Raw genomic sequence first — 23128 nt, forward strand, 5'->3', positions numbered from 1 at the left:
TCTCTTAATTGACTTGGACATTATACTGCTGGCCACCCGTAATTTCATTGGCTGGTAGATTAAGTTCTGTTTGAGAGCATTCTACTGTTGAAGGGTGAACTGAAATGCAAGGGGGAAAGACAAAAATAACAGCTATTGTTTTGAAGAAAAATAATAATCCGCACGTGGAAGGCAATAATTCTGTGACATTAGTCCAGCCTCATTTAGCTTGCCTCTCTAATCCAAACTCCGATGACTGGGAAAGGAATGGAAATGAAATTTTCAAAGTACACCTCCTTATTTGGATTGTTGATCCATGTGAATGTCTTAGCTAAAAAGAGAGGAGAAAGTTTTGCCTACTATTACTATTTTTCTCCGATTTGGGATATTCCTCTGTATTACAGAAGAGTTATGTGAGTTAACAGCACATACGTAGTAGAGTTTTGACAACTTTCACTCTGTTTTTTGTCTACTAAATCAGAGGCTTTTTGATTTACCTGTTCTTGTGTCTGCATATATCACAGAAAATATAGTATAAAGTCTATTGCCGGTAAAGTTGAAGGGCAGATATCATATGCCTATCATCAGTTACAAACATTGTGAGATTTTTATTTCATCTAAGAAATTTTGGTAATCAATATGATGGAAATGTTTACAGACATTCAGGCACCAATAGTGATAACTCTAGTAGATACTCAAAGATATTTTACATTTGTGTTAGTTGAGATGCCGTGTCAGATGCACTGAATTCAAAAGAGTAACTTCCTATTGAACTGCCTAACTGTCGAGATCACATGATGTCAAAATGAGTATTTCAAATTTAATTTTAAAAAGATGCACACTCATAATTTTTTTTCGTTTTTATTATTATACTTTAGGTTTTAGGGTACATGTGCACAATGTGCAGGTTTGTTACATATGTATCCATGTGCCATGATGATTTCCTGCACCCATTAACTCGTCATTTAGCATTAGGTATATCTCCTAATGCTATCCCTCCGCCCTCTCCTAACCCCACAACAGTCCCCGGAGTGTGATGTTCCCCTTCCTGTGTCCATGAGTTCTCATTGTTCAATTCCCACCTATGAGTGAGAACATGCGGTGTTTGGTTTTTTGTCCTTGCGATAGTTTACTGAGAATGATGTTTTCCAATTTCATCCATGTCCCTACAAAGGACACGAAATCATCATTTTTTATGGCTGCATAGTATTCCATGGTGTATATGTGCCACATTTTCTTAATCCAGTCTATCGTTGTTGGACATTTGGGTTGGTTCCAACTCTTTGATATTGTGAATAGTGCTGCAATAAATATATGTGTGCATGTGTCTTTATAGCAGCATGATTTATAGTCCTTTGGGTATATACCAAGTAATGGGATGGCTGAGTCAAATGGTATTTCTAGTTCTAGATCCCTGAGGAATCGCCACACCGATTTCCACAATGCTCGAACTAGTTTACAGTCCCACCAACAGTGTAAAAGTGTTCCTATTTCTCCACATCCTCTCCAGCACCTGTTGTTTCCTGACTTTTTAATGATGGCCATTTTAACTGGTGTGAGATGGTATCTCACTGTGGTTTTGATTTGCATTTCTCTGATGGCCAGTGATGATGAGCATTTTTTCATATGTTTTTTGGCTGCATAAATGTCTTCTTTTGAGAAGTGTCTGTTCATGTCCTTCGCCCACTTTTTGATGGGGTTGTTTTTTTCTTGTAAATTTGTTTGAGTTCATTGTAGATTCTGGATATTAGCCCTTTGTCAGATAAGTAGGTTGCAAAAATTTTCTCCCATTCTGCAGGTGGTCTGTTCACTCTGATGGTAGTTTCTTTTGCTGTGCAGAAGCTCTTTAGTTTAATTAGATCCCATTTGTCAATTTTGCCTTTTGTTGCCATTGCTTTTGGTGTTTTAGACATGAAGCAAAAATCCTCAATAAAATACTGGCAAACGGAATCCAGCAGCACATCAAAAAGCTTATCCACCATAATCAAGTGGGCTTCATCCCTGGAATGCAAGGCTGGTTCAACATACACAAATCAATAAATGTAATCCAGCATATAAACAGAACCAAAGACAAAAACCACATGATTATCTGAATAGATGCAGAAAAGGCCTTTGACAAAATTCAACAACCCTTCATGCTAAAAGCTCTCAATAAATTAGGTATTGATGGGACGTATCTCAAAATAATAAGAGCTATCTATGACAAACCCACAGCCAATATCATACTGAATGGGCAAAAACTGGAAGCATTTCCTCTGAAAACTGGCACAAGACAGGGATGCCCTCTCTCACCGCTCCTATTCAACATAGTGCTGGAAGTTCTGGCCAGAGCAATCAGGCAGGAGAAGGAAATGAAGGGTATTCAATTAGGAAAAGAGGAAGTCAAATTGTCCCTGTTTGCAGATGACGTGATTGTATATCTAGAAAACCCCATTGTCTCAGCCCAAAATCTCCTTAAGCTGATTAGCAACTTCAGCAAAGTCTCAGGATACAAAATCAATGTACAAAAATCACAAGCATTCTTGTACACCAATCACAGACAAACAGAGAGCCAAATCATGAGTGAACTCCCATTCACAATTGCTTCAAAGAGAATAAAATACCTAGGAATCCAACTTACAAGGGATGTGAAGGACCTCTTCAAGGAGAACTACAAACCACTGCTCAATGAAATAAAAGAGGATACAAACAAATGGAAGAACATTCCATGCTCATGGGTTGGAAGAATCAATATCGTGAAAATGGCCATACTGCCCAGGGTAATTTATAGATTCAATGCCATCCCCATCAAGCTACCAATGACTTTCTTCACAGAATTGGAAAAAACTACTTTAAAGTTCATATGGAAACAAAAAAGAGCCCGCATCGCCAAGTCAATCCTAAGCCAAAAGAACAAAGCTGGAGGCATCACGCTACCTGACTTCAAACTATACTACAAGGCTACAGTAACCAAAACAGCATGGTACTGGTACCACAACAGAGACATAGATCAATGGAACAGAACAGAGCCCTCAGAAATGATGCCGCATAGCTACAACTATCTGATCTTTGACAAACCTGACAAAAACAAGCAATGGAGAAAGGATTCCCTATTTAATAAATGGTGCTGGGAAAACTGGCTAGCCATATATAGAAAGCTGAAACTGGATCCCTTCCTTACACCTTATACAAAAATTAATTCAAGATGGATTAAAGACTTAAATGTTAGACCTAAAACCATTAAAATCCTACAAGAAAGCCTAGGCAATACCATTCAGGACATAGGCGTGGGCACACTCATAATTAAATGTTGATTAAAGAGAGGTTTATAGAGGGCTACAAAATTTCGACTTTATTGTTGCTGATACCATGAATAGTTGTTAAGAGTAGAAAAGGGGCTGCTTACCTTATGTAATATAAATTATTTCTTGAATTGTAATATGCACTTTTTTTCATATTGTGATATCACTGGATTTTGGGTGTGTTGATGAATAATGTTTTGTAGTTATAATAGGCAGCATTTTTACCTTTCTTGTAGAGAAATAACATAATGATACATCTTTAAAAAGATGGAATATCAATTTCAATGAAATAAAATACATCACATAAAATAATCAGATTTCCTAATATCTTTCATCATAAATATTGTGTGGCTAAATTATATGAAAATGTTAAATAAAATTACTGCAAATGCATGGCAGTAGTCTCTATTTCAGGAAAAATAATCACTTACCATAACTTAAAAATTCCGAGAATCCATTTGTGTTGATTCTACCTCTCAGAGAGGTTTGATGACTAGAAAATTTTGACTCAGATAAAAGGTGATTTTGATTTTCTTTATTTATTTTAACTTTTGCAGACTAGTGATGGTCTCCTCTCTTTCTCCCCCCATTTCTGCATACAAGAAACTGCATGGACCATCATACAGCACAACGGCTCTGACTTAACAAGAGTCAGAAATACTAATCCAGAGAACACATATGCTGGGTTTTTCGAGTATGTGGCCAGCATGGAGCAGCTTCAGGCCACCATTAACCGCGCGGAGCACTGTGAACAGGAGTTTACTTATTACTGCAAGAAGTCACGGCTGGTCAATAAGCAAGGTAAGTAAACCATGGTGTCTGTCTTGTTGCACACATCACATCATGCACTTAACTAGCTCCTGAGGATTTTAATTCTGCAGAGTGGTGGCATCTAGCCACTGAGGGTATATGATCTTGCATACTTAGTAAACATGTCACAGTCTGGAAGTCACAAAGATGCTTCTGCCTGAAGAAAAGAACAAGGTCAATTTACACCAAGCTTTATTCAAAGCCTTGATTGCTTTTAAACTCTCTTCCTGGCCTTAATTGGATAACTGTACAGCAAAGGCCTCCTTCTGATACTCAATGAATGCACAGTGTTTATCCCTGTTAAAAGGCAAGTGACACATAAGGTTTATTTTATCATGGAAAACAGCTAATAAAAATACGACTTAGTTTTCTGAAAGTGAGTATTCTATGTGCCTCTTTCTCACGGATTGTTGACAGCCTCTGGGTATAATTGAAAATTAGAAAAGGCTGCCAGAGACACAGTTGATTCACTAGTTTAAGGAGGAATCAGAAAACCATCTTAACTCTTTATTTGATTCTGCTGTGAATAACCAGTCTGCTCTTGAGTTCTGGTTTTGGTCTTATGTTTTCTTTCTTTAGGGCATCTCATTATGTCAGAGCCTCTGTTTCCATCACATCTGCCTTAGAGTAGGCCTTAATGAGCTAATTCTTAAAGTCACTGCAAGACCTTTCCAACTTGCCTCCTAGCTTGTCATCTCTTCACATCTTCTAACCATCCAATGCAAAATCCAAAATATTACTCTCTGTGAAGAAAATTAACCTTTAAGAAATGCTGCTCCCACTTTTAAGAAACACAGTTCTTTATTATTATTATTATACTTTAAATTCTAGGGTATGTGTGCACAACGTGTAGGTTTGTTACATATGTATCCATGTGCCATGTTGGTATGCTGCACCCATTAACTCATCATTTAACATTGGGTATATCTCCTAATGCTATCCCTCCCCCCTCCCCCCACCCCACAACAGTCCCCGGTGTGTGATGTTCTCCTTCCTGTGTCCCTGTGTTCTCAGTGTTCAATTCCCACCTATCAGTGAGAACATGTGGTGTTTGTTTTTTTGTCTTTGTGATAGTTTGCTGAGAATCATGGTTTCCAGCTTCATCCATGTCCCTACAAAGGACATGAACTCATCCTTTTTTATGGCTGCATAGTATTCCATGGTGTATATGTGCCACATTTTCTTAATCCAATCTATCATTGTTGGACATTTGGGTTGGTTCCAAGTCTTTGCTATTGTGAACAGTGCCACAATAAACATACGTGTGCATGTGTCTTTATAGCAGCATGATTTATAGTCCTTTGGGTATATACCCAGTAATGGGATGGCTGGGTCAAATGGTATTTCTAGTTCTAGATCCCTGAGGAATCGCCACACCGACTTTCACAATGGTTGAATTAGTTTACCATCCCACCAACAGTGTAACACAGTTCTATTTAAGAAGCTCTACTGCCTTTCTGTTGTTTGTCTGTCTGACACAGCCTCTTCTGCTGGATCCTGGAATTGTGTTTTCTGTGTCCACCCTGCTTATACAACCCTCGTGCCATCCTGCAACACATATTTTCTAGCAGTGGCATTGAGGTGTATTTTTCTTTACATATTAGATAAAATTCTAAGACATCTGTGCAATAATGCTACTTCTTTCATGTTCACTCCTGCTTGTCCTAAGAAGGGCTGGAGTTCCAGATAGAATGACAAAAATTTAAAAAGAAATTTGTCTCGTATAGAAATAGCATATGTCATAGAGATCATGCAAAAATGCTGAACTGTTGTTCTGACGTTTCAACCCTGCATTTCCAATTAAGTCTCTATTCTCCACCCACTAAAAATCAGATTATTTTCTCCCCTGTGACTGACTGCCCCCTTGCCTTTCTTCTCCTCTTTCTCCTCCTCGTTTTCCTTTTTCAGAATGTTCTAATTTGGCCTCTACCCCTCCAATCCCATGTTTCCGGAACCCACAGAAAACTTACCTCCTCCTGAAACCTCAATTCTGTGTGCAAATGAGGATCAGACTATTGTAGTGCAAACAGCATAGGATTTGCAGCTGGAGGTGTGGGTGTGTTTCTCATTGGCTAGGTGCGTCTAGAACATAGATAGATGAAATCTTGATTCATGAAATGGACGAATGGTCAATGAATCTCAGTCTTTGTTTTCTTTTCTCCGAAATGGGGCCAATGATACCAGCCTCACGGGGTGCAGTGATGATTGGGTGGCATAGCACGTACAAAGTGCATGGCATAAGCCCCCCTCATTTCCAGCTCTCCAGAGCATTGTGGCCATAGTGAACATACACGGTTTAGTTTGTAATGGGTTGTTCATTGTTGCTGAATATTCATCTTAGAATTAAAAAAAAACTGATAAGCAAATCTGGAAGGGTATTCTAAGAATAAGAATGGTAATTATGGAAGAGTAAATGAATGCTATGGAACAAAATGAACTCAGGTCATTTATGTGGAAAGGAGAGATAAAAGGAGGTCATGCAGTATATGTCTTTCAGTGTTTGGCTTATTCTGTTTAGTATAATGCCTTTCATGTTCATCCATGTTGTCACAAATGGCAGGACTTCCCTCTACTTAAGGCTGAATGATAGCCCATTGTGGGGTGTGTGTGTGTGTGTGTGTGTGTCACATTTTCTTTATCAATTCATCAATGGACACTTAGGTTTTTCTATATCTTGGCTATTGTGAATAAAGCCACAATGAACACAGGAGTGAAAACATCTCTTCAAGGGACTGCAGGATGTTATGCTGAGTGAAATAAGCCAGACACAGAAAGACAAATGCTTCGTGATCCCACTGATACATGAAATCTAAAAAAGTTGAACTCATAGAAACAGTAAAAGAGTGATTTCTAGGGAAGGGAGTTGGTGTGGAAATGTTGGTCAAAGGGTACAAATTTGTAGCTGTAAGATGAATACATTCTGGAGACGTAGTATACAGAATGATTACTGTAGTTAACAGCAATGTATTGTATACTTGAAATCTGCTAAGAGAGTCGATTTTGGTATTCTCACCATAAAAATATAAAGTGGCTATGTGAAGTGGTGTCTACGTTAATTAGTGTGATTGTGGCAATCATTTCACAGTGTATAGCAAAACATTGCACACCTTAAATGTGTACAATTTTTGTCAATTTTACTGTAAAGCTGAAAAATAAAACATAAGAAAATACAAAAAGAAGGATGGTTATCAAAGTTGACAAAGAAGTCAAGCTGTAAGGGAACCAGAAAGCAAAATCCCTGAGGGACTGGTGAGCAAACACGACACAGAGTAAAGGGGCTTGATGTGGTTTGGCTGTGTCCCCACCCAAATCTCACCTTGAATTGTAATAAACCTCACGTATCAAGGGCGGGGCCAGGTGGAGATAATTGAATCATGGGGACAGTTTCCCCCACACTGTTCTCATGGCAGTGAATAAGTCTCATGAGATCTTATGGTTTTATACATGGGAGTTCCCCTGCACAAGCTCTCTTGCTTGCCCCCAAGTAAGACGTGACTTTGCTCTTCCTTGCCTTCTGCCATGATTGTGAGACCTCCCCAGCTCTGTGGAACTATGAGTCCATCAAACGTCTTTTCTTTATAAATTACCCAGTCTCAGGTATGTCTTTATTAGCAGCATGAAGACAGACTAATACAGGGGTTGACACAGAATGTGAAGGAATCCCCACCTTTAAGGCCAGTTGTGCCTGCACACTTTTTTGTTTTTAATGCTTCCCTGGTGTTTCAGGCTCAATAACCAATTTTAGAAAGTCAACTGCAGAAAAGCATGGAAGAGGGGATTCAGAAAGGTGTGGAACATGACTAAATACAGAAATTTTTCTCAGGTTGGTGACCTCATGATTCGTGTGGAATAGGTTTGAGGTGGAGAGAGTTAAAAGAGACAGAACAATTGGATTCTGAGGTCACAATAAGAAATATAATGGGGTAGAACAGGAAGTCATTTTCCGACAAGCTATATTTAGCGTTTCAGATCTTGGTGATTTAGTGTCAAGTGATAATGATGCCATATGTGAATGAATAAAATGAAATGTGTGTGAAAATATGTTTTCTGCTGCTGAGGATCTGTGACTCAGCACAAAGGAAGGGTGATCAATGGGAATGCTCAAGTCATTTAGGATATTAATTATGGGAGGTGGAATGTTCTACTATATCCACGGGTATTTTTTACCTTTAATTTTTATTTCTCAGGATTTTAAAAATTCATTCCTTTACTTATTTAAATTCCTTAGTACGTTTTTTTTTTAAAGTCTTGGATTGAACCAAAGTCTGATACCTTAAAAAACATTCAGTGATTTGTATTTTATAGGGAAGACACGAAATTTAGATGTGGGAATATGGTTCAGTATTTAAGAATAACTATTTTTCTTTTTAATCTATGAAAACATAATGTTTTAAGCAGTATATTGAAATATATTTATTATGTATTTCAAGCAATTTTCACCTTCTGGTGAAGGGCTAATCATGTAATTAAAAAATGAAGATTCTTCATATTAATGCATTTGTGCATAACACAGCTTCTAATAACTCTTTGCTGGTTTTTTGTTTTTGTTTTTGTTTTGACGTGGCCAGACTGGCATGTATGGTAACCCTGGGAGAGAGGTTGTCAGCATTAGCACAGGGGCTATCTAATAGTAAGTTAAAATGAGCATTGGCATTTATAAGCAAGGGATAAATTAGTAAAAATCCCAGATTCTCAGTAGGGCTAATGGTGACAACTTAAAGGTTTGAAAGTCAACAGAAAAATGATCAAGTATCTTTGAGAAACTGACTGATTCTATGTTGCTTACATTCTTCTCATGCCCTGATTCTTAGATGACTACAATTTTTCCTCCATACTTTTTTTTTTTCCATGATAGATTGGCTGCATGCTTCACATCCTTCTCTGAAAATCCTTGCCTAGATGTTCTGTCTGTTCCTTGCTCTAGCTCCTTGGCATCATGTTTAGTCTTAACTCTGAGAAGGAGCTGGTAGCTGAACATTTATCGTAGGAAGAGATGCATTTGGCTAAGGGAAACTTCTGTTGAGTGTAATATTCGCTTCCAGCATGAAGATTTTTCAGTGTTATTTCTGTAGTCTTCAAATAAATAGCCAAGACATTAAATGGAAGATAAAATATATACTTCCAAATAAATCTTAAATCATGACAAGGGAGTGCCAAATCATGCCGAACGTTTTTTAACAGCTAGGATATTTTTAGAGAATAAATTTATTGAGATAAATCAGGGACTTTACATAACATTCCATAATGCTTTAGCGGGCATTTCATGATTTCAAATCAATTTTGCTTTGGTATGTTAATTACTATGATTTATATTTTGATGCTAACTTGTTTCAAAATTATTTTTAAAGAAATTGCTTATGTGAGCTGCTCTCAATCCATTTTTTACTATCATGCCTAAATTAAATAGAAACTGCTGGTTTATTTTCTACCCAAGAACAAATTTTATTGATCATTTAAGCCTAAATAATAACTTTTTTATAAAAAAAGTTTTCTTAAGGAAATGCCAGCAATTATACTGTTTTGCATATCCTTAAATCAGTCTTTCTCCTTTTCGCCTTTTATTCTTTTTAATGATTTTGGAAGAAAAGGAATTATACTGGGAGAGAAGGTGGTGGAACATAAAACAGATGTCACATTTTTCACGTTTTTCTTTCAGATGGAACCCCTCTGAGTTGGTGGGTAGGAAGAACCAATGAAACACAAACCTACTGGGGAGGTTCTTCACCCGATCTTCAAAAATGTGCTTGTGGATTAGAGGGAAACTGCATTGATTCTCAGTATTACTGCAATTGTGATGCTGACCGGAATGAATGGTGATTTCCATATGATTTTTTTATGCAAGAAAAAGTTCATTTAAAAAAATTAATCACTCAAAGTATGTATAGCTAGCCAGATACTGAACAAGTTAGTGCAATGAAGTAATTAAATAAAGGTATATTTTAATGAAACGTGGTATAGTCAATATAATCCTTAGTATTAAGTCAATGCCTTTTTGAGTTATTTTCCGTAATGGATCATAAGTCATGTACATTTTAATTTTATAATCAAACAGAGACACCTGTTACATGGGGAATTAATTATTATTCCTTTAAAAACTATATGTAAGTAGATATTCTATTATCTTAAAAATACGTTTACAGGCAAAGCACATTTCTTCAATAATCTACCTACAAAAGCTTTAAAATTATCAACTCAGAATTTACTACAATTATTTTAACATGTGATTGTTTTATATTTTTAAAAAGACAAATCATACCACAAAGAACTAATGTTCTGTGGATTATATTTTGAAAAAAGAGATCTGTAACATTTTAGTAATTTTAAAATCGAATTTAAAATATTCCTCTAAGCAGAAAAGAAGCTTATGCATGTGTTCTTTATCTGAAAAGTTTAAAAAAGACATTGGTAGTATTTGAGACTAGAGTTGGCATGTATACTGCTCTTATTTATTATTTGTAAAGTGAAAATATTTTAAATGTTTATATTTACATTTCAGCATAACGTATGTATATGTTACATTGCTAAGCAACTAGAACTGTACAGAAGACTTATTTTTAACAAATATTCATAGTCAATCTGGGTGTAATATGAGTGATTTTATTACAGAATGCACATTGATTACAGTGATAAATCTGTTAATTGAGGTCATAATTTGAATTAGACAATATTTCATTTATTTAGTTGGGAAACATCAAGATTATGTTGTGTGTGTGTTTGTGTGTGTGTGTGTATTTCTTTTAGAATTGCACTTTTAGTGTTACATGTTTGGTATGAAGAATATTGTCTGTCTTACTTAAACTCTCATTTTTCAAATTTCTACTCCCTTTGGAAGGCACCCTTTTCTTATCACTACCTTCACAAAAAAATACCTACACAGTAATACTGTATTTTAAAATGTAAATAAAATGCTAGTACTAATGCTTAACAACAATAAAAATTACCTAATCATCAATAACTCTCCAATGCCTCCATAACTGATTGCTAATTAAAAATGACTTTTAAAAATAAGATTATAAAACTTCTCGTATTAAATTCCGCTAATGGTGAAGTAACTTGCATAGTGCTAACTCTTCTCAGATAATTGTTGTAAGTCCAGGAAAACAATGTTATAAAAACAACTACTTGAAATAAGCAGGAAGTAACCAAATGTTGGCAGAAACTGCCCATGTGTTTACAGCAAAGACAATATCCCAGATATAGAGATAGGATTGAAAATTAGGCAAAATTCACACAGCCTCCACCTAATGAACTATCAAACCAAGCAATGGCAATTTATTGTAATAAGGCTGTGATTTAACTGCCTATGAAAACAAAAATGAGATCTTTAAAGAATAACAAAAGATTCTGGAATCTTTACAATGTATCCATGATATCCAGCATGTTATAACATTTACTGAATATTCAAAAAAGAGAAAATTTTCATCTAAAGTCAAGAAATTAAGAGCAATAATCACAAACCAACCTTGGGGTACTGATGTTTGAATTGGCAGAAAGAAAGTTTACAGCAGCTATTATAAAAATATTTTAAGACTTAAAGGTAAAAATAATCACAATGTATAAACAAAGGGTATTTTAAGCAGAAAAGTGAGAACTATAATATGAAACCAAATGTAAATTTTAGAACAGAAAAGAGCATCCGAAATAACAAATTCTAATAGAAATTCTTCAGGCTAAAGAGAAATAATGGATGAAAACTCAGATCTTCAGGAAGAAGTGAAAAGCACTGGAGATTGCAAATATGTTTGTAATTATAAAAGCCAGTGTTTAAAATATTTTCTTAATTAAAAAATTAAATTCACTGTTTACTTTTATTATAAAGTTTATAATATATGGATTTAAAATATATTACAACCATAGATAAAAGAATATGTGTGTGGAGGGGAGCAGTGTTAAATGAATTATGTCTTAGCAAGCTTCTGACATTTCACATTGTTAAAAAACATAATGTCTAGATAGACTGTGATAAATTAAGAATTTACTTTGTAATCTGTAAAGCAAACATTGAAATACAATAAATATAGCTAAAATGTGAATAAAGAAAATAAAATGAAATACAAAAAATATGGAATAAATCAAGAGGAGGCAGCAAAGGAAAACAGAAGTACAACAAATCATATGGGGGGCAGCCATAAACAAGGATGAGTTCATGTCCTTTGCACAGCCATGAATGAAGCTGGAAACCATCATTCTCAGCAAAATAACACAGGAACAGAAAACCAAACACCGCATGTTCTCACTCATAAGTGGGGGTTGAACAATGAGAACATGTGGACACGGCGGGGAACATCACACACTGGGGCCTGCTGGGGAGTAGGGGGATAGCGGAGGGATAGCATTAGGAAAAATACCTAATGTAGATGATGGGTTGATGGGTGCAGCAAACCACCATGGCATGTGTATACCTGTGTAACAAACCTGCATGTTCTGCACATGTATCCTAGAACTTAAAGTACAGTAAAATAAAATGCTACAACATTTCAAAAAATAAAAAGAAATCATATGGGGAAACAAAAGAAATAGCAAAATGGTAGACCTGAAACTACAGTATCAATCATTACACTAAATGTTAATGTATTAACCAATTCCAGTAAAAAGGTAGAAAATTGTCCATTGAATTAAAAAATCTCCAGCTGTGTTCTATTTTTAACATGCTATATTTTATATTCTCTATTACATATTTTCTACAAGAGACATTAAAATGTGATTATGTTTTGGCCAGGCCCAGTGGCTTACACCTGTAATCCCCCCACTTTGGGAAGCTGAGGCAGGTGGATCATTTGAGGCCAGGAGTTCAAGACCAGCCTGGCCAACATGGCAAAACCTTGACTCTACCAAAAAATACAAAAGTTAGCTGGGGGTGGTGGTACACATCTGTAATCTCAGCTACTTGGGAGGCTGAGGCACAAGAATGGATTTAACCCAGAAAAAGGAGGTTGCACTGAGCCAAAATAGTGCTACTGCACTCCAGCCTGGGAGACAGAGTGAGATCCTGTCTCAAAATAATAATAATAATAATAATAATAATAAATAAATGTCATTTGTTTTTATGTGCTCTGATGAGTGACTGGATCCTTACTCTTTTGTAGGTGCAAATTTAGTTCAGAACATCTTGGTTTTGCAATGCAATAAGGACTATTAAAAGTTCTTAAGAATTTTGTTGTTGCTATTGTTTTTTTAGGACCAATGACACTGGATTGCTTGCTTATAAAGAACATCTTCCAGTAACTAAGATCGTGATTACAGACACAGGCCGACTGCATTCAGAAGCAGCTTATAAACTGGGGCCTCTACTCTGCAGGGGAGACAGTAAGTGGTTACGATGTGTTGAAACCACATTTGAGAAAAGAACTATGACTTAAAGTACCATCACTTAAGCATCATGTTTCTATCACATAATAACAAATCAGACTTCTGTTGTGAACATTTTTAAGTACGGTCTGAAATACTCTTTCAGTCAGTCAACAAATAAGTATTCCTATGAAGTACAAAGCTATGATGGCAATCCTTGTTAAGATTCGAAGAGAAAGAAACCATTGGACATCTCAACTTGATTAGTTCATGAGTACATCCCAGCATTCCTGAATTTCTAATTGCTGTTATCCACATAGGAAAGTCTCAATGCTAAACGCAGTTATTAATAATTCATGTGAATTTCCTACTATTAGGCCTGGGATGAAATTAGAATGTCAATGGAATCATGTCATCTTAACCCCAAATACATTTCAACTGTAAATCTCTTTTTTTTTTTTCAGTTTGTGTGTGTGTGTGTGTCTGTGTGCATTTACTTTAAACCAGTGGTACATGCTGTTTTGCATATGCAGTGCATTAACACTTTAAACCAGAATTTTAAAGTTCAAATATAGTTCCACTATATTTATGTTCCATATATACATATGTATGTTTTATATATATATATGTTTTCTTTGATCAGGGCATGAAATGAGCATATGTATTCATTTATAGATTATTAATCTCTCTGAAAAGAGTTAGGTTAGAGACTAGTGCATTAAATACGTTTGCTTTTAGTATTTCCAGAACTTAAAATGGAAATAGATGAAATATTTGTTTACATTAACACCACACCTTAAAATAAAATTTTATGCTAGGGGCACAACAGAGTAAGAGGGAATCTGACAATTCAGTAGATTTATGGAGACACAGAGCAGAAGTTGCTTAGTTAAAAAGCAAAGATGATACCGGCCTTTAAAAATTATATATGCATTGTAAATACTGTTTATCATTATACTCACCATCTCTGATATGTATCACCTCTACTTCCTGTTCTACCAGTGAGCCTTACAGAATCCCATGAAGATGACATAGGATATTTCATGGGAAGAAAAATTATGTGCAAAGAGACGAGGTTGTAAACTTCAGATGCATCCAGGAGAGTGTAACGATTTTTCATGGCTGTAGAGAAGTTGTTTTATACATCACGTGTACCTTTCACTGCTTGCTCTGATCTTAAACCTGCAGGGACCCAGGCTGGCTTCCTCTGCCTTCCGTCTTTGGTTAGCCAAAACCCTTGTGTATTTGTATGTTTTAAGTGAGGTCCCTACCAACTCTCTCCCTTAGACTTCCTTTCTCCCAGACTTCCTGTCATCATTTTAAGCACGCAACATCATTCCACTTAGAGCAGTGATTCTCCATCCAAGGCAATCTTGCCCTGCAGTGGACATTTGGCAGTGTTTGGAGACATTTTTGGTTATCACATTGATGGGGAGCAGGGTGCTACTGGCATGTAAGTGGGAGAGGTCAGGGTTGCTACTAAACATCCTACAGTGCATGAGACAGCCCTCCACAGAGAAGAATTATCTGGCCCCAAATGTCAATAGTACTGAGGTTGAGAAACTAGAGCTGGGAACTACTGTGACCATGGGAATACAGAGGGGAGCTACTACATTAGCGCTAAGAATTTACAAATAGTTTCAAGTATTTAGAGACCCGCTAATTAATCTCTGACTTATTAATTAAACAGTAATCAAGTGATTGGTCTTTTTGCCTCCTGTATCTATTTTTAGCGTTGAGGTTCATCTTCACGTGAGGTTATTTTCTGCGTGAAGGACTAAGGACTATTTTCTGCATGAAGCGTTCTTTATATTCTCAGTTAGATGAGCAGTGGCATCAAAACAGCGAATACTCCTTTTTTCCATATGGGAAATCTGTACCACTTAAGTTACAATGCCATACTTTTTTTTTTTTCATTTCCTAGTGAGGCTCACTGGGCAGATGTGGGACTAACAGATATAGGATCATGCACAGTAGGCCTTATAAGCAGAGAAAAGCTGCGTGGACATTACTGTGAAGGCATCAGGACTACACATTGAGTAATTTAAGACTGAGACATAACTTAATTCTCATGATTCAATTGAAAGCCTGACGATCAGTTATAAACCTAAAGATCAGTAAAGTGTCCTCTGATGTAAGACAAGGAGAAGATGAGAGCTTGAACTAGGCAGTGATTGGCATGGAGCTTTAAAAGGGGGATCAACGACGAGGTAAATTCGATATGATTTAGATGTAAGATTGAGAGTTAAAGCCTTGGGGATGATCTCCAGCTTTCTGATTTGAATAAAGCCATTAGTGTCATTCATTGAGACAGGAGATTAACACTTTTTTTTTTTTTAACAGAAAGGTAAAAAATTGAGAATGAAAAAAGTAATATTTTCATTTTCTCACACAAACTAGAGATACTGAAAAATGTAGATCAGCCATGTTTTTCTAGGAAAGAAGGTGAAGTTGTGGGACAGCAGGACAAATAAAACATGACTATTAGACCTACTAGTATGGGTTGTGAGGTTACCCTAATTTATTTATGTTGTATTTTTTCAAAGTTTTATTTTCATTTTGTTTTCAATTTCATTTTACTGCAGCTATTATTGTTGATATCAGAAATCGACTAGCCAATTAGGAAATAAGAGAACTTCCTCCATGGTATAAAGGACATCTGTGAAAATCTGATAGCTAATGTCATACTTTGAATAGTCAAGGATATAACTGCTTCCCCTTTAAGTTCAGGATAAAGGCAAGAACATCTGCTCTCACTACTCTTATTCAATCTATTACTCATGGTCCTAGCCCATGTAATAAGTCAAGGAGAGGAATTCAAGGCGTTTGTTAGGTTGCAGCAAAAGTTAATCAACCTGATTTTAATGGCAAATCAGGTTGCCGTTAAAAGAAGCGGCAAAACTGCAATTCCTTTGCACCAACCTTAGGTCGGAATGAATGAAATAAAATGTCTATTTATAGGTAACATGACTTTCTAGGTAGAAAATCTCAAATAATTTATATTTTTAGAAAGTGAGTTTAGCAAAGTCGCATGATTCGAGGTCAATATACAAAAGTAAATTATATTTCTATATGCTAATGATAAAAAAATTATAAATGGGATTTTAAAAGTACCATTTTTATACTAGCACCAACAACATAAAATATTTTGGTGTAAATATAGCAAATTATTAAGAAAAAAATTAAGAAAATTATATTTAAAAATTTATGAATTAAAAGATTTGATGTCAATTTTTCCCAAATTTATATATAGACTGAAAACAATCCAATTAAAATCCAGCAATCTTTTTTTTTGAGGGGGAGTAGAAATTGGAAAGCTTATCTTTAAATGTATATTGAAATGCAAAGAAAGTAGAATAGCAAAAATGTTTTGACAAATATAAACAACGTTTGAGATACACTACCAGATTATAAGACTTACTATAAAACTAACAGATACTCAAGGAAGTGTGATACTGACATTACAATAGACAAATACGTGAATGGAATAGAATAGACAGCCCAAAAATAGACCCAAGTATACGTGGTTGCTTGACTTTTCACAAAGCTGCCAAGGGAACTCAACGATGAAAGGACAGAATTTTTCAAGAAACAGATCTGGAACAATTCGAATCCATTTGAAAAAGAAAAACAGAATGAAAAAAAAAGAGTGTCAATTCATACTTCAAAGCAGATACAAAAATTAACTCAAGATTAATCATAAACTTAAATCTAAAACCACAAACTATAACACTGCTGTAAGAAAATACAAGGGAAAATCTTAGTGGCCTTGGGTTGAGCATAGATTTCTTAGATACAACGCTAAAAGTACATTTCGTAAAATACAAATAATAATAAATTGGGTTTCACTAAAAAGCTTCTGCCTTTAAAATGACACTGTCAGGAAATTGAAAAGAAAAGCTACAGACTAGGTGAAAATATTTGCAAAATACATGTTTTATAGAGGCTAATACCCAGAATAGATTTCAGTAACATGGATATTCTCCAATTCTCCAGCACATTTCTGGGATCGTGCTGAATATGTTTCTAACTTATATTGACTTTAGAAACTTTAGAAAAAGAATCAAAGGGAAGAATCAAGGGAGAACATCCGGGTTTACCAGTTAGCAGAAAGGTCCTTAGTAGGAGGAGTCACCTATACATTTCCTATGTAATCAGCCTGCCAAGAGCAGTGGGAACATATTTATTTTTGAGGAACCATCCAAAGTCTTTTAGAACAACAGTTCCTCCACTTTAGCATGTATAAAAATTACTTGGAGAGGTTGTTGTAACACACATTTCCACTCCTTATCCCAGAGACTGTGATTCAGGGGGTGTGGGTAGGAGAATCTTTCTTTCTTTACCTCCCTCCCCTCCCCTTCCCTTCCCCTCCCCTTCCCTTCCCCTCCCCTTCCCCTCCCCTCCCCTCCCCTCCCCTCCCTCCCCTCCCTTCCCCTCCCTTCCCCTCCCCTCCCCTCCCCTCCATTCCCCTCCCCTCCCCTCTCTTCCTCTCCCTTCCTCTCCCTTCCCCTCCCCTCCCCTCCCTTCCCCTCCCCTCCCCTCCCTTCCCTTCCCCTCCTTTCCCCTCCCCTCCCCTCTCTTCCCCTCCCTTCGCCTCCCCTCCCCTCTGTTTCCCTCCCCTCCCCTCCTCTCCCCTCCCCTCCCCTCCCGTCTCTTCCCCTCCCCTCCCCTCTCCTCCCTTCCCCTCCCCTCCCCTCTCCTCCCTTCCCCTGCCCTCCCCTCCCCTCCTTTCCCCTCACCTCCCCTCTCCTCCCTTCCCCTCCCCTTCCATTCCTTTTTTCTTTTCTTTTTTTTTTTTTGACAGAATCTCCCTCTGTTACCCTGGCTGGAGTGCAGTTGGCTCACTGCAAACTCCGCCTTCTGGGTTCAAGTGATTCTCCTGCCTCAGCCTCCCAAGTAGCTGGGATTACAGGCGTGTGCCATGATAACCAGTTAATTTTTGTGTTTTTAGTAGAGACAGGGTTTCACCATGTTGGCCAGGCTGGTCTCAAACCCAAGACCTCAAATGATCTGCCCACCTCAGCCTCCCACAGTGCTAGGATTACAGGAATGAGCCACCCTGCCTGGCTGGGTAGGAGAATTGCTAATGGGCTTCCACATGCTGCTGCCGGTCCCTGGACTACTCTATGTAGTGCTGCCCCCAGCCAGTGCGGTTCACAGACTAGTACTGGTCGGCACATTCTTTGCTACCATTCTGTGAGGAGGCTAGTACAAATATATAGAGTATTTCAGAATGACTTATGCCAATTGGACAGAGTAATTTATGTCTGTTGGACATAATAGTAATAAAAAGTGGACTGGAGTTTATAGTATTTTGTATACCTTTGCTTTTCCCATTCACTTTTCTAGCAATTTACATTTTTGATTTTAAATGTTAAAAATGTAAAATTTTTGTGGGTACATAATAGATGTATATATTTATGGGATACATGAGATATTTTGTCACAGGCATGCAATGTGTAATAATCACATCATGGAAAATTGGGTATTCACCCCCTTAAGCATTTATCCTTTGTGTTACAAATAATCTAATTATACTATTTTTGTTATTTTAAAATGTACAATTACATGATTATTGACTGTAGTCACCATGTTTTGCCATCAAATACAAGGTCTTATTCTTTCTGACTATTTTTCTGTACCTATTAACCATCCCCACCTCCTACTGGCCTCCCACTCTCCTTCCCAGCCTCTGGTAATCATCCTTCTATTCTTTGTCTCCATGAGTTAAATTGTTTTGATTTTTAGACCCCACAAATAAATTGAAACATGCAATGTTTGTCTTTCTGCCCCTGGCTTATTTCACTTAACATAATGACCTCCAGTTCTATCCATATTGTTGCAAATGACAGAGTCTCATTTTTTTTTGACTGAAATAAGAGGAAAAAAAAAAAGCACATTTTTCTATACAGGTGGTTTAAGACTCACAGCTCTAGGTCAAAGGTTGGGTATGAAGTGGACCAATGGTGTTGACATAGGGCCTGCCCAAGCGTTCTAACTGTAGTTGCAGTATGTTCAGAACCAGAAACAGAGTTTCAGAGTAGAAGCCCAGGCATTCATACACAGGGTTAAACCTGCTTTCTTGACACACAGCAAGAAGACGTCTACAGAGACGTTGTGCTACTTCAGTGAGTCTTGCAACACAAAGGGAATTCCTGGACCACGATGGCATCTGGCTCCAAGTCCTTGTCACTCACTCTCCCTTATCTGCAAAATCTCCCTAATTCTTTTACCAAATCCTTTCACACTCAGATTAAAACTCTTCCATCATGATTTCTAGATGACATAATCATTCTGCGTTCTCAAAACATGTTTAGCATATTACAAAGATATCTTTCTCTTACTGGCTTTTAATTATTTTTGAGCCCCTCAAGAGCAGGGTACATTCCTCATTTATTCTTGTGTTCCTAATAACTAATGTATTACCTATTACCCAAAACATAATGAATAACAATTCATGAAATAATGAGAATGATTTAATATATGCATGTAAAGAAGCCTACAGCTTATGAATTATTAGTAAGAGACGCGAATACATTTTTGGTTCTTAAAGCAATTAAATAAGTACATACTTTTACTAAAAGGTGTTTAGACTCTATTGAATTATTGATTCTGATATAAAAAGTCACTTAGTAGAAGAATGTCCAGTTCCATCTAAGCCGTTTCTCGTCAATATGCCTGAAGTTGTAACAGTGAAAGTACTTTCAAATAAGAATATGATTTTAGTTAATATTAATTTTTTTACTTTTCACTCAATACAGTGCCTTTATTAAACTGAAATGATTGCCACTTCTTGGAAAATAGATTATTTTATGGTCTATTTTGCTTTTTTTTTTGTTCACTTGGAAAAACATTTATTACCAACCAATAATTCGTATGCAAGAAACTTGATAAATGTGAGGGAACAAAAATTGTTTTTAGTACTTTTGAAAGGTTTTCACTTTGGAACTGGGAACCCTGATAGTTGTCAGGACCATGGTATCCTTTTGGGGGAATTGTATACATATGGATACCTTTAGTTAATTGTGTTAAATATTAATGACTGAATTGATACAAAATCATAACTGTTTTTATTTTTTTTGAGATGGAGTCTCACACTGTCACCCAGCCTGGAGTGCAGTGGCGCAATCTCGGCTCACTGCAAGCTCTGCCTCCCGGGTTCACGCCATTCTCCTGCCTCAGCCTCCTGAGTAGCTGGGACTACAGGCGACCGCCACCACGCCTGGCTAATTTTTCTAATTTTAGTAGAGATGTGGTTTCACCATGTTAGCCAGGATTGTCTCGATCTCCTGACCTCGTGATCCACCTGCCTTGGCCTCCCAAAGTGCTGGGATTACAGGCGTGAGCCACCGCGCCCGGCCAAAATCATACCTTTTTAAAGCTATATAGAAATACCAAAAAAGTAACTAAAAAAAGTCACCAAGAATCACATAACTCAGAAATAATGATTAATATCAATTGAATATCATTCCAAATGTTGGTAGAGATCTCTAGTGCAGGGCTTCCCAGTCTCAGCACTCTTGACATGTGGGCTGGATAATTCCTTATGGTGGTTGAGGACTGTCCTGTGCATTGTTGGACGTAAGCGGTATCCCTGGTTCCTACCCAAGAGATGCCAGTAGCATCCTTCCTCCAAATGTGACAACCAAAAATGTCTCCAAACATTGCCAAATGTCCCCTGGGTAAAGAATTGCCCCAGGTGGAGAATCACCACTCTAGACAAAATAATTTTTAAAAGAGATTGAGAAATGAATTTATAAAACTTTATTCATTGAAATTGAGAAAGAAAACACCAAATTTAAGCCAAGATGGCTCATGAAATTTATATATCTAACAAAGTATATTCAACATAAGTGATCCTGCTAAACTTACAAAAAAAAGATTATGAGCATTTTAAAAGATTGTAGAGTCACTACATTTTATATTAAATGTATTTTAAAATTATAAACGCATTTATCTGCTGTGAGAAATGGAAAAGCTAGCACTCATTTCTTCTTTCACCTTCTTTATCTCCCCCTTCCCGGTTTTTGCTAGTTATGCTATTATTTGTATATTGTTTCTTTTAAGGGTAACCACTAGTTCTGTTCTCCAGTGCTTTTTGATTAATTTCTTTTTGTCAGGTAGTGGACATTTTACCTTTTTTTTGTCTTTAGAAAGATTCTTGAGGGTTGCATTTTTTTGATTTTGTATGTGCTTGAGAATATTTGTTGCCTTAGGATTCTAAAACTCTGATGCTTTAACTATATTGTCTATTGGGAACAGCTTAACTGAGATATAATTCACAGCCTATAATTCACCCTTTTAAAAGTGTACAATTCAATCAATTTTAGTATATTTAATCATTTTAGTGTACCACACAGAGTTGATCAACCATCACCATAATCATTTTGAGAACGTTTTTATCACCTCCCAAAGTAGACCTGCTCCCATTTTCCAGACACTGTCCATTTCACACACTCCCCATCCCAGCCCTAAGCAACCAGTAACCTGCTTTTTTTTTCTACAGACTTGCATTTTCTGAATATTTCATATAGATAAAAATACAAGATATGTGGTCTCTTGTGACTGACTTGTTTTACTTAGCATCGTATTGTCAAGGAGGTTCATCAGCGTTGTAGAATACATCAACACTTCATTGTTTTTTATGACCAAATAATATTCCATTTTGTGGATATACCACATTTTGTTTAATCACTCATCAGTTCATGGACATTTGGGCTGGATCCACTTTTTGGATATTATGATAAGGCTTCTGTGGACTTCCATGTATGCTTTTTTTTTTTTTTGTGGACAAAGGCTTTATTTCTCTTCGGTATGTGCCTAGGAGTAGAATTTCCCTACATTTAACCTCTTTAGGACCTGGCGTACTTTTTATGTGTCATGCTTGTAGCCTTCAGTAGTTTGCATATATGATCCCATACTTGTCTGTGTTGAGGAATGCAGTTGTCTTGTCTTCTACAGCTTTTCTAAATGTCTTTTTGGTTGACTATATTTCATTATGAATATAGGTTTTGTTTTTTAAAAATTTTCTCAAAAGGGCTCTTGTGTGCTTTATTTTCAGAATTCTTTCAAACTTGAAAGTGTCTGCCTATTGCCTTAACACTTCAGAAATAAACTACCCTGGATAAATTTTCTTTCTCTCAGAATCTATGGACAGAGTTCCTTTATTTTATGCCATTGAATACTGTGAAGGAATCTGAGGCCATACTGATTTTTTCACCTTCTATGTAACTTGCTTTTTCTGTCTGAATACTCGAAGGAACAATTATCCTTAAAGGTCACTAATTTAACAAGAATGTACCTGGATGTTGTTCATTTGGTATTACTTTTTCTGGAAATAGAAGTGATGTGATAAAAAGTATATACACATTTTATAAGTTGTTAAAATCTTTGCAAATGTGATCTGAATTTCTGCTCTCAGTCTGTCTATCTGAGCAAGGCAGTATTTTTAACTCTGGCATTTGAATTTTTCAACCCATTTTATCACATGTATTTCTTTTCAGATAATTCATTACATTGAAATTTTATCTTTAATCAAAGCACCCTGAAGCCTTCATAGTTAGAAAAGATTGCTGTGAGTTTCTCGTTCCAAAAAATTCTTGAGTCACTGAAGTTAGTTTCTTCATTTTGTCTGCATCGACTAGTACAGCTGTCTGAGAAATCACAGCTGCCCAGAGTGCATTAAATAATCAAAGGTGCATGTAGGCAATAAATAACTTTGCAGAAGTGAGACTCTTCAACTGGAAAAAGATATTGACTAGTGATTTGGT

General features: G+C 36.5%; 1 protein-coding gene across 4 annotated transcripts in view; it reads left to right on the forward strand.

Moving 5' to 3' along the window:
- The window catches only part of CNTNAP4 (contactin associated protein like 4), a 334483-nt gene that overhangs the window by 257000 nt on the left and 54355 nt on the right, over window positions 1-23128 (forward strand). For all 4 annotated transcript variants that reach the window (XM_030819122.1, XM_030819116.1, XM_003259972.4 and 1 more), the window contains 3 exons: window positions 3864-4061; window positions 9727-9883; window positions 13249-13376. In XM_030819122.1, coding sequence (XP_030674982.1) covers window positions 3864-4061; window positions 9727-9883; window positions 13249-13376 — 483 coding nt within the window. The remainder of the gene's footprint in view (window positions 1-3863; window positions 4062-9726; window positions 9884-13248; window positions 13377-23128) is intronic.

This window comes from Nomascus leucogenys, chromosome 2 (assembly GCF_006542625.1).
Source record: "Nomascus leucogenys isolate Asia chromosome 2, Asia_NLE_v1, whole genome shotgun sequence".
Taxonomy (NCBI): Eukaryota; Metazoa; Chordata; class Mammalia; order Primates; family Hylobatidae; genus Nomascus; species Nomascus leucogenys.